We start from the raw sequence: 16,515 nt of genomic DNA on the forward strand, positions 1-16,515 counted from the left end.
GAAACAGGAAACTTTTTCAAAGTTTACACCAGTGACTTAATTTACAAAATTATCTGGTAAACAGGAACTGCAGTGAGGGATACTTTCTGAGGTTTATCCAGGTATTTTAACCACTTTTAAAGCATGAATAGAAAGAAACATCAGAGAATGGGTTAGAAAGTGCAGGAAGAATGAAATCTGGCTTATTCTTCACACATCCCAAATGCTTCACCAGTGAAAACCAGAAATTTTCTGCAAGCTATTTTTGAAAAATTTCTGCCAAGCATGAAATGTGTGGAAAACAAGCTCCAGGCAAATGCAACTTAAATCAAAATGTACAATACAGACCAGAATAATCACATTCTTAAGTATCTCCTTTTTTCTCTCTGAAAAGTGTTCAGCTTCCTTGTAACAGATCAATCTCAAGCAATTTATCTATGGATTTTTAGCATCACAGCTGAAATGCTTTATTGCTTTTTCATAATGAAACTTAAAGCTTCAACATCTCCAGACACTCTAGGGAAAGGGACAGTGCATCAAGTCAGAGATAAGGAGCTTAGAACTTAGAAAGAGCTCTCAGGTTCATTACATTTTTTTGTCACTGTCATAGGATGGGAGGAGAGGGGGAGGGCAAATGAGCAAGTGGTAAATGGAAGAAAAAACCCTAAATGCATCACAAGTGCACACTAATGGCTTTTGTCTAATTTTTCTTTTCCTAAGCATATTAATTTGCTATTTCAGTTTTTGTCTTACTTCTAAACTGCCTGAATATAGAAAAAAAATCCCAACCCTGAGTAGAAAATTGAACAAAATGGAATCCAAAGCACTTCCCCTCTCTTTCTGTGGTTTGGGTGTTGCTCAGGTTGGAAGCATCAAAAAGCCTTCATTACTTAGAGGCTAATCACCATCTGTATGAAACAGCAGATAGTTCACAACCAGAGAAAAGCTAAATCCATTCCAAGAGTCAGCTACTGGTGCAAAGCTGAGTCATGCTGGTGAAGCCAGCAGAGGAACTTGAGCCATTTCCAGCCATGTTCTACCTCCTGAAGACAAGAAGAGAACCCAGCACCTTTGCAGATGATACTGCAGGACCTGTCAGCCCTGCTCTACACTGCCAACAGGGCACGGGGAACATCTGGATATGCCATTACCCCATCTTTAAACAATGCCATGCACTGACCCTTCTGATAATCCCAAGGGCAAAATTTAAAATACAGTGCCTCTGTGACCAGGATTCAGCTCACCAGAGGACAGTACTTAAAGCAGACTTCTGCAAATGTGTCTGAACTCCCAGCATCAGTATATACTGTTAACATCAACACACAACTGGAATGCACAGGAAATTTCAAAACATACCCAAATCCAGGAAATTATTGCTGATCTAAAGGATAAAAACCAGAAACATGTTTCCAAACACAAACCCATTCCTTGCATGTCCCTGTGGTTTATTAAAGGGAGAAGTCAAGCAAGAGTGTCTCCCTTCAAGGGAACATCAACACAGACTATATATAGACATTTACTCAAAATAGATTTTTACAAAGAAAAAAAGAATACGGGTAGCTGTGCTCCAGAGTATTCTTACAGAGCAAACCAGAAAGATTAATCAATCCAGGCTACAAGCAAGGCAATGTTTGCTTAGCAATAGCTGAAATCGAAGGAGTCCACATTAAGTTTGGAACTTCGAGGATAGTTGCTGACCCCAGGATCTTAGGAGCCTGCCAACACAGGAGTAGCAAGATGATTTCACCAAACTAAAGAAGTAAGAAAGACAGTGAAAGAAAAGCAGCAGAAAGGCCAGAGAGGAGAAAAATCTGTGTAACCTTCAGGTGAGCAGCCCTTTGAACCAGACTGAGATAGAAGAACATCTGAAAGAGGCTTGAGGCTTTCAGTAAAGAAACCACCTCCTGATGTTACTGAGATGCAGCTGCAGTAAATTGGATTTCATAAACATGCAGGACAGCAGCAGAGGACTACCTCCACTAGAATCCATAAGCTTTCTGCACTTAAATAAAGCTCAAGAGCCTGAACTCTGGGCAAATCAAGAGTCAGTATAAAATTCAACTGATGTCAGCTTATTTAAATTTAAAAAAAAGAAAAAAAAAGTTTTAGGATAATTATTCCCAGCCTTAGAAACATCTCTCTTTGTCTCTTAATATTTGAAAAGACAGAAGGAGTGCCCAAACCCAAAGATGAAAGGTTTTAAACTTGGGAAAAGGCTTGTCTTCTTTCTTCCTGATGTGGCTTGGGGGAGGTTAAGCAATTCTCACATTCCCTGAAGTTTTTGTAGTCCCTGAAGAAAAATCTCAACAACAACTCTGAAAATATCTCAGTGGCAAGAAAGAAGCAAAATATGTCCAAGTCCAGAGAAATTGCCACTATCTCTGAAACATACTGCAAAACTCTGGCAACACGTTCTGTCTCCCAAGCCCAGAGTGAATATTACAAAGTTAGTTCTCCAAAATCAATTAGAAGTAGCTAATCTCCATGATGCAAACAGAGCTGACTGATGTCACAAGCAACAGGACTGAAATGAAGTGCTAAAAGCAATCTGCCCTTTGGGACTGGCTGCAATATTCAACTTGAAATCATGACAAATCACAAGAATTGGGATTCCAGTAGAACTGGGCCACCTCCCATTGAAAACAGCAGCTGCACAAAGATGAAAAGAATTACTTTATCCTTTAAGCTGGTTCCACATAAGTCATATGCCAATAAACTTTACATCCCCAACCAAGACATAGGATATGCTGCATTCAGAAATATGGATAAGAAATAAGGTAAACAAAGGTCTGTAAGAAAACAATAGAAAATAGAAGAAGACAATATAAATTTTAACCACACTTGAAGTACAGTTGCTCCAATGGAATATTTGGTTTCACTAACCTATAGAAAAACTCTCATCTTCTAAAAATAATATATCCAAGGATAATCAGCATATATATATTGGTTTTTAAAAATCTATCCAAATTTACAGAATACAAAGGAAATCATAGACAGCTGCAAAAAGATTTTTTTGTTGCTGTTTAAAACATATTAAGCTGAATTCCCTACTTTTCAGTCCAAGTGAACTCATATGTCTGATCAAAAAAAGTGAAAATCAGAGAAAAAAAAAATTTATAACAAAGTTACATTCAGGGACTAAGTACAATGAAATGCCATTCGTGTTTTGTTTGGGTCTTTTTTAATATAATAAGAAAAAATACGTTAAAAAATTAACCCATAAAGGAATTAATTCATTAAAGGGATTAATTTGAAAAACATTACGTACTGTTCAGAAAAGTTAAATCAGACTGATCCATAATCATGTTTAATGGATCACTGAACTGAAAAGACCAATTATAAAACTAAAAAGACCATCATGGAATGAGATGAAAAGCTAAGGGATATAAAAAAGTAAGAAGGAATAAAAAGAATTTTTAATGTGAAAAAAGATTAATAGATATTAAGCAGCTTGTTATTCTCCAACAAAATTTTGTGGCATGATTCTTAAACTGGAAGAGAAGTGTAAAGTAGCAATACAGGAATATATGCAGACAGCACAAAATTTTGATTACTTAGTTCCCCCTCTTGATCTCCAAGGCACTTCAAAGTGAGCCAAGCAATGTATTAAGTAGAGAGTACAGTGACTTGAAAAATTTCAGCGTTAGTAAAAACAAAGAAATACACACCACAGAAGTGCAGATTAAATATTTATGAGTTACAGACAGCTCCAAATTAACAGAAGAAGGATCTTAGTACCAAAATAGGGGACACAAAAATTCACACTACGCCACTGCAGAAAACAGACAAAACTTGGGATCCATAAGGAATGTAAATGAGCATTAATTTATAAAATAATCCCAGATGTCTGTGACTTGGGCTACCTTGAGTGTCAAGCATGTAATGTCACTTACAAGATGATGCTGCTGAGTAACAATCAGGAGAACAGCAAGAATAGGTAAGAGTATAGAAGAATGTTGACAAATATTATTTACCTTGGAAAATAGTTAAATCAAATGGAGATAATATAAAATATAAAACTAAAATAGCTTATAAGTTTCTACTGCCTTTGCCGCATAACATCAGGTGAGAAAACTTTATTAAAGCCCAACACTTCGCAAGTTCTCCAAGGATGTATTTTTTTCACAGATAAATAATCAGGACTCTATGGTCTATATGGTCTCAAGCATTGCTAAAACCAATACATCAGCTAAAATGTACTATGTCAGACATTTCTGCAAGCATATCCAGAATCCTAGTAATCAGCGTTATTAGCTGGAACGTAAAGTCTCCTTTCCAGCCAGTCTCCAATTACTAAAAATCACAGAAGGCTTTCCAGGACAGCAGATCTGCCTACTGCAGCTTCTCCTGCTCAAGATGACAACTTTTAGAAGATGCATATTCAACAGAAACCACTTGATTCAGCACCTGATTCAGAAAGCTGAAAGCAAGGGCCTACATTTTAGGTGCCCTGGATGAAAAAGCTGCTATTGTAGCTAAAGGAGAATCAGTTAATAAATCACTGGAGTCTAAACTAAACTGAGCAATTACAGAAATTGCTTTAAAGACCTAATAATTTTATTTTAGATAACTAAATTTAGGGGCCTATAAACCGATCAAGTCCCACCCAGAAGTTAGGACAAGCTGAATCCCCATCCTGAGTAACATACAGTAGGTTAACTCATATTCCTGGAGGGGACCTTCCAGAATGACAGAGAAATTATTTTCTCTGTCTCTCTTAGATGCAATTAGATAAAGCCAGCTATACAAACTGGTGCTTCAAAACCAGTATTTTACCATATTATTATTTTCCATGACATTTACCATCAAAAAACCCATAACTGAATTAAGAGTTTCAAACAAAAGTTTGGATGGATTAAAATACAGGTGCTGCCACATGAAGCCTGGGCATTGAACATGAGACTCTAACACAGATTTAATAGTAATCCAGAGCATTTTATGCAACCATGTTCCTCAACTACCGAGGGGCAGCATGCTCAACATCTACAGATTTTTTTTCCTCGGCAATGTGCATCAGTTCTTCAGCATCAAAAGCAGGGCAGAGGTAGAAACTTAAGCCCAAATTTCACCTAAGATAACTTCCTTTTAAATCACAATCCATAGTCACCTGTGTTGCCTTGAGGAACTTCATTGTCTGAATATGCCTGTTCAAGAATCCTTTTAGCATTTTAAAATCCCATCCCTTCTACTTGTTAGAACAAAAGCATACCACCACTGCTCTACAAGCCCACGCTTGCACACCAGAGAACACTCTTCAGCCCCATTTGGTCTCAAATCTCATTTTGAGAACAATAAAGAGAGTTTTTCTAAATGCACTCAAGGTACCAACAAGCCAGCTTCCATCCCTGCAAACCAGAATGCACAAGGAATTACAGCTCTCAGCAGAATTGGTCACTGCCCCATCTGCTTCTGTGCAGTCAGGGTGAGAGACTGATTCATCCCAGGAGCCTCCCCAGAGGGGTAACACGCTGAGCAACTACACTCTGGCTGTGCTGAGACAACACAGACCACCCCCCAAGGCAGAAGCAAAGTTATGGGGAAAAACATGTTCTGCAGAGTGCCCAATATCACTATGAGGACTCAGCACTCACTCATGCCACTGAACTGGTCATGAGCTGAGCAAATCCCCCCTCGGTTCCTGATGTGGCTGATGGAGAGGGTGATGCAAATTTCTCACTGGATGTTGGAACCTCTTCACCCTCTTCCCATAGACTTGGGCCACTGGTACCTAACAAGGCAGGAGGAAAAATCCAGCCTTGAGTGTTTTATGTAAAGGCTCTGAAATCAAGGGACACCTTTACCTTATAAGTTACCTATTAAACTCTAGGTAAGGATGCTCAGAACTACAAACTACCTACAAACTCTTAAAAGGCAAGGTTGTACACTAGAAACTTATTGCTACAAATGAGTTGATCATTCGCTGAAAGGTAATACCATCAGCAGTAAGGAAAAAATATGAAACAAATGAGCTGATTAAAGTTTATCAGCTCTGTATTTTAATTAACAGATATTATGTACCTCAAATTTCCCTTTAACCTCAACTTGTTTGCAGAGAGATAGCAAAAGTAATTCTGGTGAACAAACAGTGGTATTTAGTTACATAAAATATTCCGCAAGCATTACAAATAAACTCACCCTTAAATCTATGTGTTATGACTAATTCTAGGACTTGAGTTTTATCCAAAATAAGAGCACGGAAAAACTTGACACACACCTCTGCCTTCAAACAGACAAACTAGAAAAGGCAAAAGAAGGCAAAATGTCTACAAGCTGGGGGTGGGAAATTGAGGGGAGAGGGTAGGATCTAAGTGAAATGACAAAATGGTTTTTAAACAAAAACTTAAAATCTTTTTTTAATATAAATTTGTAAAGGTGTGTTTTCCTGGAAAATTTGTCCTTTGGTGTATATTCCATTTACATCAGTTTGTGTTAAAAATATTATCTACTGGGACAAAGAAACAAGAGGAGTACATTAACTAGAGAAGGCTAATGCTAAGGATTTAATTTTTGCCTTTTTTAACAAAGAGAATGCTAACAGATCACTTAGAACATAAATAAAAAGACTCATAATTTTAAGAAAAGAAGAATTACCTTTTAAGATGGAAGAAAATAAAAAGGCAAAAAGAAAGATTTCTTTTTATTTATAAGGAGTATTGCTGGAGAGCTAACCACCCACTCCACCCCCAGCCCCTGAGTCCAACCCAGAGCAGGCGAGGTCAGAGATGTCTCACTCCACAGAGCTGGGTTGCTGGGAGACTGGGTTAGGCAAACACAAAGAAAGAAGCCAAAAGATTAGGCAATCTGACAACTATTACCATATTTCACAGTCAAATCAGATGACTCTTCAATCCAGGAGAGCTTTACATCCAAATAATTTTTCAAAATTCATTTGAGGACTCCTTAGAGAAAACACTGTTTGCCCTAAAGTACCCAGGACATGAAAATAAATAGTGTCTCTGAAGCTGTTAAAGCTGTAGCCAGAGATTACTTTTTTCACTACTGTCTTCCCCAGAAGTCATGATACTAGAAGCAAAACAAGTTTTTGGTGAAGAATGAGATGCTGAATGGGCCTAAAGGATTACAAAGGATACCAAAACACCAAGTGTTGAACTAGGGAAGAGAGAAAGACAAGACAAGAAAGACAAGAAAGAAAGACAGACAGAAAGAGAAAGAAAGAAAGAAAGAAAGAAAGAAAGAAAGAAAGAAAGAAAGAAAGAAAGAAAGAAAGAAAGAAAGAAAGAAAGAAAGAAAGAAAGAAAAGAAAGAAAAGAAAGAAAAGAAAGAAAAGAAAGAAAGAAAAAAGCCCAAGCATCCCACTTTTCTGAAGAAGCAGAACTTTTAGTTTGGAAAGAATCTTTCCAAAAGCCAGGCTAGTACCTTACACAGCCACCACCTCACCTGAGACCTTCTGCCAAAGTAGTCTTTTTAATTGCATTCTTACTCAGCAAAGCAGCTTAGATTGACACAACACACTGGGTGTCAAGGCCAACACAAGCACATTTTTGAAGTCCTCTGACTGCCTCAGCAGCTGCCTGGGAGATCCCACAGCAAGAAGAAACTATGAACCTCTCATGAGGCTTGCATTTGACTTCTTTGGAGAAGAAAAAGGCTGGTAATATGGTAATATGAACTAATATGGGTCACCTAGGGAATTAAAAATGTCAGGAAAATTAAGAATTAACCTTTTAATAGAGACATTCAGTTAAGGAAAATGAAGCCATTACAGTCAGTTGGACATCTCAAAATATCCTTCAAAAGGACAACTTCACCAATGGTATTCCTCATAACTAGCTCATATTCAAGATCTTTTTCTCTAGAGGTTAAGAATCAGCAGAGGAATTGTGCCAGACATTATCACAGTTCTAACAGACAGCTGAACAATAAATGAAGGGTCATTTGTGTAAATAAAACCTGTGAACTTACAGAAACAGGGATTTATCAATACTCTGTGTTCTTACAGCAGTATCAGAATCAAGGTGAGACTGTAGGGACAGCTTTTCCATGTGACAGAAACATATATGGGTATGATTGGCAGTGAAAAAAAATAAAATACATTTCAATATAGGAAGGAAACAAAAATGTCATGTTAAGAAAATTAAAACAAAAACACAATTACATTTGATTTAATTCAGCATGTCACCTCTAGGAGAAATTATAGCACAAACCCAAAATAAGTGCTAAGTACTGAATCTTGTAATTTTAAGGCCTTCTATCATCATCTTTTGAAACAACTGTCATCTCACATGAAATAAAATGTTCTAGAACTGACGTGGTATTGTTCTCATACATTAAACCATTTCCAAAAAAAGAAATTTTATTTCCAAACAGAGGAAAATAAGCAATTGAGAGGATCCTCAATTTTCTTAGTTACAGTCTATCCACAGCCTTCAAAAACAGTGTTAAAATTGTTCCATACCGTGAAGCTGTTGTTGACATTTTTTGTGCTTGATTCAGCTACGCTGGCATCTGACAGGTCAACTTCATCAAATATTAGAGACTGTGAAGGGAAAAAAACACAGAAGCATGAAATTAAGTCTGAATCCGCTTTCAGCTATGCTTACAAAATGTGCTTTAATTTTATTGCGTCTATTCCAATTAGAAAATAAAAATAGAAAATAAAAGTAGTGAAAAAAATAGAACACACTGATGATGTGACAAAATTTCATAACTGGCCCTAAACACAGTCCTACTTGCTATTCTAAATGGTACATGAGAGCATAAAATAAAGGCTCAATAATTATATTGCTTTAAAATCCCTTTTAAAAGAAGGGGGTTTCTTACATATTAAAGCTTTAGAGTGTCTACTATGCAGCATAAATGCGGTGTCAGAGGAAAGAGATTCACACACAGTAACATGTAAATTAATTATTTAGTTTTCGGATGGAACCCTAAAGTAATGATATAGTATCCATATGAGAAGATGCATCTCAAAGGGCTGAACTGATCCCTTCCAGTCCTTTGTCTGATGCTCAAACAAGAGAAATTTATGTCTACTCTAAACACTCCAGCCTCTGGCAAAGGATCAATTAGGTTCTGTTACGCTCATGATGGGTTTTGTAGCACAGAAGAGCAGTCCAACATTTTTTTTTAACCCTAACATGTTTTTCCTCTTCCATGCCATGGGAGGAGAATCAATATTGGGGGAGTTTCAGCATGTCTGGATTCAGCATGCCTTTGAGTACTGGCACAATTGCCTACTCGTAACACCTTCTTTTCCCATCTTTATCATAGAATCACAGAATGGTTTTGGTTGGAAGGGACCTTAAAGATCATCTACCTCCAAACCCCCTGCCATGGGGTTGCTCAAAGCCCCATCCAACCTGGCCTTGAACATTTCCAGGCACAGGGCATTCACAGCTTCTGTGAGCAGCCTGTGCCAGTGTCTCACCACCCCACAGTAAAGAGCATCTTCCTACCTAATATCCAAATATGGATATTATGGATCCTCTTTCAGTTTAAAGTCATTCCCCCTTGTCCTACGACCACGTGCCCCTGTAGAAAGCCCTAACTATTTCTATGGGCCTCAGAGCAGAAGAGTTTTAATAGAATGCAGCCTTAGTGATAACTTTTAAGCATTATCCAGTTATTACTTTTTTTTACTGTCTGAGAGCCACAAAAAACTCCACAACTCCTTAAAATGACTTTATTATTTGTCTGAATAGACAAAAAGGTTAAAATAATTGTGATAAACTTCACATGAAAAAAATCAAGAGAAATAACCAATCTTTCTTAAAGCTAATTTAACCCATTACATCCTATATACAGCATTTTTTATATAAAACAACTGTGAACAAATCATTAAGTTATTATTCTTATTAAACTTATTAAATGCATTAAACTTAAAAGCCTAAACAAAACTGAAGTCATAAGAAAAAGGCATTAGACACTAATAGCACAATTACCTTTGAATCCTTAGCATAGTAAAGGGTACGACCTCGAAGTTTGAAATAACGCTTTTTCCACCTCTGAAAAGAGCTGGTTTGCTTCAGTAGTAATCCTTCTTTTATACTTGTCTGAAAAATATTAAAATATAGAAATATGTAGAAATAGCTGCACATATAGATTAAAGTTACTTTTTTTTGTTACACCTCAATATAACTGTAAATTTTAAAGTTTATTTATTCACATTAAATAGAGACTAATTCTTTGGACCACCAGATTTTGCATTGCTATTTTTTAAAGAATGAAAATGTTGGCAAAATGCTAATTTTACATGTAAACTGCAAATAATTCAATTGTCTGGATAGTTGCAAAGCCACAAATATTAAACTGAACAACAACCGATGGTGGCACAACATGGGAAAAAATACTAAAACCATCAACAAAGGTAATTTCCAGTTCCAAAATTGATTATGTTGAGGAGAAAAACAATTTCCACACAGATACTAATTCAACAGGGTACTTAAATGTGTCTGATTCAAGCACAAGAATTACTTTAAAATAGAGGGAATAATCCAGTTTGATGCAAGTCACACAAGACTTTGAGTGTGTTGCTGAACTGAAGCCTTCAGCATGAAATCAGCTAACCATTACAGATAATTATTATCTGGAAAGTGTGAGGACAGTAACAGATAGGGATATTTTACCATGCAAATCTTTTTAGGCAAGAAATGACTCACTGATCCAAACCTTTCCATTGCATACTGAATCCTGTCTATATAAATCCCATTTTTTTAAATGAGTAAGAGGCAAATTAGTATATTTTAAAGGTGGATGCTGTTTGCACCAGTGTGTATGGGATTCATCCAATTAGAGAAATTCTCCACTTAATCAGACAAAACAACATGAACACCGAATAATAATTGCATGAGTCTCAAACTTTCTTCAGTGGTGAAGCACACAATAGGTAGGAGAAAAAGTAAGTATGTCTGGATATTATATTGCAAAATTACTATTTCCAGATTTTTTCCCATTTGTAACGTAAAAACATGATAAGAATCTTATAATACAATTTCTAGATAATGTGGGACAAACATCATTTGAAGTTATTCTAGAGGTTCTGGAAAATTAACCAAGACCTGACCTAAAGTTTATAAACATCTTCTATTATCAAATGTGAAATTCTCTTGAACATTAATGCAAGTAATAAAAACACAGAAAAAGCAGAAAGCACTTTACTGTTCCTACCATTTCCTTGAAATGAGAAACATTGCTGTTATGTACAGAGATCCCACCCTTCATTTAGATAGTCCTAATGTCACAAACCAAAAATGCAGTCCAACGATCACAAAGCAATTGAATTAATGCTCTCAAAAAAGCAACCCTCTCCACTCAAACACTGTAGCTGAAAGTTTAGATTTGTCACAGTTTGCTTCACGTGCCAATAGCCCGGACCAGTGGATTCAGTCTCAGCCTTCCTGCTCTAGGTAAGGGATAGCAATTCCCAGCGGAAAGGGTCTGCTCACCATACACCATTTTAAGACACTTTGCAATTTTCTGATCAGACCCCAAGATAAGCTAATTTTCCATGATATAAAGAGATTTAATCAGTTAGCAAATACAAGCACTTCTCCAAAGCTGTCTGTTGTAGCCATGCAGCACCTAGGCTTCATATCACACTCTGAGATTTTGGAAGCTCATCACAAGGACGGGAGCAGTTGACTTGTGTGTTTCTAAAGGGTCAGAAGATGTTAAGATTAGAGAAGTTCCAGGTAGTACTCCACATTAATGAAAGACACTGACTTACTGGGAAAATTTCCAAAATGGAACGAAATCCACACTCCCTAAAGTGCACTAGGTTTACTAGGAGACACAGAACATACACTATACTTAATACTTTTGGGACTTTTAAACTGTGTTAAAATAACCCATAACACTCCCTAAACCTTGATGCATTACTCACTAAAGAATTGGTTAACTCTATCTTATCATTTTTATCCCTACTAAACCATTGTCTCCTATTTCTACTTACTCCCCTTAAACACCAATATCCCTAACAACAAACCTCCAAAATTAAATCCATTTTGCAAGTCAGCCATTTGAAATTAGCTTTCTAAAGTTGGCAGTAAATAACCCTGCAGGGTCTAGATAATTTATTTTTGCATCAAAATTTTTTAAAAATCTGGTAAACATTTACCCAAGAAGTAGAAGTACTTAATGAAGTACACACATGAAATTTACATTTTACCACAAATAACTATATTGGGCTGAGGTCTGACCATCTAAAATAGAAAAATCCATGGCTGCAGGCATCAAAACTGAGCACAAAGCCTTAGCCCAATACCCTTAATTAACTTTATTTAGACTCTAAAATGTTTAAAATTCCATCTGCCAATGAGTCATTAAGTAATCTGCTAATAATGCTTTCCTGAGTCTATATCAAGTAAGAGCATTTCCAGTAAATTCAGATTGGAAGGGAGCTCCCAGGTTGTTGAATTTGGGTCCTCATTATTTCCTACGCACAGGTCATGTTAAGTTTTTCAAAAGCAATGATCAGGCTATAACTACACCTTAAGAAAGTAGTTCTTTTTCTTCTCCCCATGGCAATTAAGACAGTGATCCAAGATCTCACTGTTCTGAGAAGCCTTTTTATAATTAATCCCAGCTGGACATTAAATCTGAAGCATAAGCAATAATCACTCCAATTACATTAACTTCTTTCCTACTGTAATTTAGGAGAAACAAGAAGTACACATCCCACAATCCCACACTACTTCTCCCTTTTACAGAACTATCTCTAATCAGCTTGCCAAAACCTCTGAACTTCTCCATCCTGCATCTTGTGTCATCTAGTAATGCAATGTCCCTCCAGGAGTATAAGACTATAATTAGAACAGAATAGAATCCCTAACAATCTTTACTATTTTAGCCATTAGTAAAGAAAATGATTGACAATATTACAATTACAACATCACAGTGTTCCACTGTGGTATATATTCCAGAAGAAATCTAATTATAAAAATCACAGCCGTTTTTCATAAAATTAAGGAGTACATGTGACTAATTATCCAAGAATGTCAAATGCAACTCTGCATCTCCAAAATCTCCAAAAAATGACAAAAAACAAATTGGATTTGTGGGTATTCAGGTCACTAAAAATGAGAAATATCCTCTTTTGTATCAGCAGATTTTTAAATGTCCAGTATATAACACCTGAAAAGCCAAACCAACAGTTTTTATTTTAAAGAAAACCAACCACATTGCAGTACTTTTCATTCACTCATGTTGTAAAGCCCCACATTTCTGCAAAGGTAAATTTTTTACTTCTGCTGCTGCTAGAAAGACAGAAAGAAAAGAGAAAATATTCTGAATTCAGAAAATAATAAACTAATTGTGGATCCACTATTGGCAACTACAAACTAAACCACTAAATGATTAAAGTCTACCCTCTACTTGTCTTCATGTAAATAAGTGGACATGCTGCTCAAAATGTGTCAGGAGAGTGACTAAGAGAACATGAGGAAATTTCTGAAAGTGAGGAGGATGAAAATGAGAACAGTAAAGGCCATAGAACAGGGCAGTCAGACGCAAACAGGAAATCAGAAGCGTGAAGAAGAATTTTAAGATAACCTCGCAACAGATGCTCATGCTGAGACTTAAATGTTCGTAAAACTTGGAAAGATGAAACACAGCTAGCAGGTTGGCAGGATCATTTTCCAACCGAAGTGTGAAAAGGGTACTCAAGGATAAGAAGGCCACAGGAAAGAAGCCCATCAAATCCTCAGCATCTGTCTTTACCAATTAAGATGATGAGGTGGTATCTCACACAGCATGTTCTCCAAACATCAGAACAGCTGCACTGAGGTGGAAGGCATGTAGGGAAGGACTAGACCAGACAAATCACTGAGTCATGTGGGCCAGGTGGCATTGACCTGGGAGCCTTGAAGGTCCCAAAAGGGCCACTGACACTAACATTCACTCCTGCTAGGACAGTAGAGTCCATACAAAAGAATACTGCTGAGCCCTTATGTATCCAACCAGAAACAGTCAACAGAGCTTTTGCGAAGGAAAATACTGCCCTGCTACCTACCATGTGTTCAGGAGGTGTAGAGGAAAGCAAGTAGATCAATTAGGACCCTGTAGACCTCGATTTTTAGAAAGCCTTTGACAAGGCTTTCCACCAAAGAATATGGAAGAAATGTTATTAGAACTAAATTGGGAAAAGGGGCATGGTGTGAACCGAAAGCTGTTTCAAGGAAAAAGCTAAACCTCATTAACATTCTCACATCAACTTTGAGTAAAGAAGAGATCTGTGAGTCACAGTTCGCAGTTCTCTAAGCTTAACAGCCAGAAATGCCATGCAATTTTGCCTATCACGAAGAAAAGCAACAAACCCAAGAAAGAATATAATTTTGCTGCTCTGTAACACTGTTGTGTCAGACAGTTCTGCTCTCTCTAACTCATGAAATGGGGTTAAGAGAAGGTACAGAGAAGGACAACACAAATAATTCACAGAACAGTAGCTGCCTCACAACAAGAGAGATTGAAGAGCAGAAGACCAAGGGGGTGATGTGAAGAATGTTTAAAAAAGCATTAAGGAAAAGTAAGGTGACTGCAGAGCTATAGTTCACCAAAGCCCACAACATTATAACAAGGAGGAATGTGACAAAACTACATTGAGATCAGCTTAGCAAAGATAAAAAGTAGCACATCTTTACATAGCAGGTAGTGATTTTATGAAGCTTGCTGTCACAAGAGATTGTATAGGCAGACAGCATCAGAAGTACAAAAAAGAAGAGAATAGACAAATTCAAGGGCAGTGTAGCTGTAAGTGGTCCCTTAAATTTGCCATGAGGAAGTACCATGGGAATGCACAGCCACCAGACTCACATGCTGCTCCTGAACAGCCTTTTCTATTCCACTGCTGAAAGTGGATCATTGTGCAAACAAGCAAAAAATGTCACAGGTTTCTACTGCTATGGAGACAGCATCTCTTTTGCTTTCAAGTCTGATGTTTGTATTTGCAAGAGGGCCTAGGCCTTCATTTACCATAACAATGAGTATTTGGATTCTTGACAGATGAGGCAATTAATAGGGGAAAAAAAAAAGAGAGAGCGATAATATGATGATACTCTTTGATACTAACTCTCTCCTATAATGCTTCCTATTCCTGTGACTTTGCCAAGTTGAGTACCAGGATAAAACCAACCCCCTTCTTTTCAGTATTGGAACATTTTTACCATCTGCACAGGTCAGGCTTTAGGCAGACAGTGCCTTCATTACTCTACAAGGTAAAATCTCACAGCTCATAGTAACTCATTCAGAGCCCCTTGAAACATTCCATGTGTTCAGTGGATTGAAAATTATTTTTATTATTAAAAATGTGACAATCAAACACTTGATTTATATTAAAATTATGACTCGGGAACTCCAAGCCTGTGATTTTCTTGACAATCTCTGTATAGCAGCTTCCATTACTGTCACTTAGGCTGACAGATTTTTCATTAGTTATGTCAAAATAAAAATAGATTTTATCTACCAAGAATAAAAACTTCAGCCGCAGCTTACTGCAGGTTACATTTTTACTGAAGATTCCTGTTCACAGTGAAGGGAACCTAACATTCAAAAATTAAAAATCTATGAATTTATACAGCTAAAAAGCATCAAAATAAATTTGAAAATCAGTATTTTGATGAACTGACATAGTTTTAATATCAAGAAAATCTTAATAAAACAAGTACCACCAAGAACTGGTAGCTCAGTGGAGCAAATGGAGCTGTGTCATGGGGTGCCTAAAGCACAACACCTGCCTCAACTGAGATGCCCCAGGCTGCTGCTGCTAACACATCCTCCAGGTTACATCAGTGACAGAAATCACAAAATGCAGCAAGTTGCACATGCTCGGTCTGTCACTGTTGATGACAGCTATCCCTGTCCTATACAGGAAAAAACCAGACCAACTAGCTGAGAGAAAACAGCTTTCCAAAATCTCAGAAGGAAAGCCAGCCACACACCCCACCAAAACACTAACTTGTGATTAAGCACCACCATTTCTGTGTAACAATAAAAACTGTGTTTCTTCACAGTTATTCTTACACTCCATATTTTGGGGTCATTTATGTGGATGGACTCTAGCATAAGTAAAACTCCAACCAAAATAAATGCAATTATACAGCCGTGCAGTGTCCTTCTTCCTCAACCTTGTTTTCCCTTCATGATCCCTTCCAGCCTATGCTAAGGAAACAGATTTTTGCACTACTGTTGTTAAAACAGTATATACTGTTGCATTATTATTTATTTTATATTTTAAATAAATAATAATTTTAAAAAGCTTTCAACTTCCTCTAATTGGAACACATGGTAATGCAGTAAGACATGAAGTAAATATGAAATTACAGAGAAATTACCATAATAAAAATATCTTTGTAGCTGTGTGAAATGCAATTAGCAGACTGATTTAAAAATAGAGGTTGTAGCACATAACAAATATGAGTAAGATATTGCCATATTAGGATAAAACATTACACTTGGAATTTAAAAAAAATAAACAAACACCCTATTTTAGATATAAAGTTGATACAAGATTGAGAACAGAGAACAAACTCTATCTGCAGTTCAAGTATTTAAACTCCTAATTTCAACTCATGTACAGCATGT

General features: G+C 36.8%; 1 protein-coding gene across 3 annotated transcripts in view; it reads right to left on the reverse strand.

The window, feature by feature from the left end:
- The window catches only part of DGKH (diacylglycerol kinase eta), a 162,764-nt gene that overhangs the window by 69,027 nt on the left and 77,222 nt on the right, over positions 1–16,515 (reverse strand). For 2 of the 3 annotated variants that reach the window (XM_059839088.1, XM_059839089.1), the window contains exons 3-4: positions 9,882–9,992; positions 8,396–8,476 (exon numbers count right to left, since the gene is read on the reverse strand). In XM_059839088.1, the coding sequence (XP_059695071.1) occupies positions 8,396–8,476; positions 9,882–9,992 (192 nt within the window). Of the gene's footprint in view, positions 1–8,395; positions 8,477–9,881; positions 9,993–16,515 lie in introns of those variants that run through there. The other variant, XM_059839090.1, reaches the window with a different exon arrangement.

Source organism: Haemorhous mexicanus, chromosome 2, assembly GCF_027477595.1.
Source record: "Haemorhous mexicanus isolate bHaeMex1 chromosome 2, bHaeMex1.pri, whole genome shotgun sequence".
Taxonomy (NCBI): domain Eukaryota; kingdom Metazoa; phylum Chordata; class Aves; order Passeriformes; family Fringillidae; genus Haemorhous; species Haemorhous mexicanus.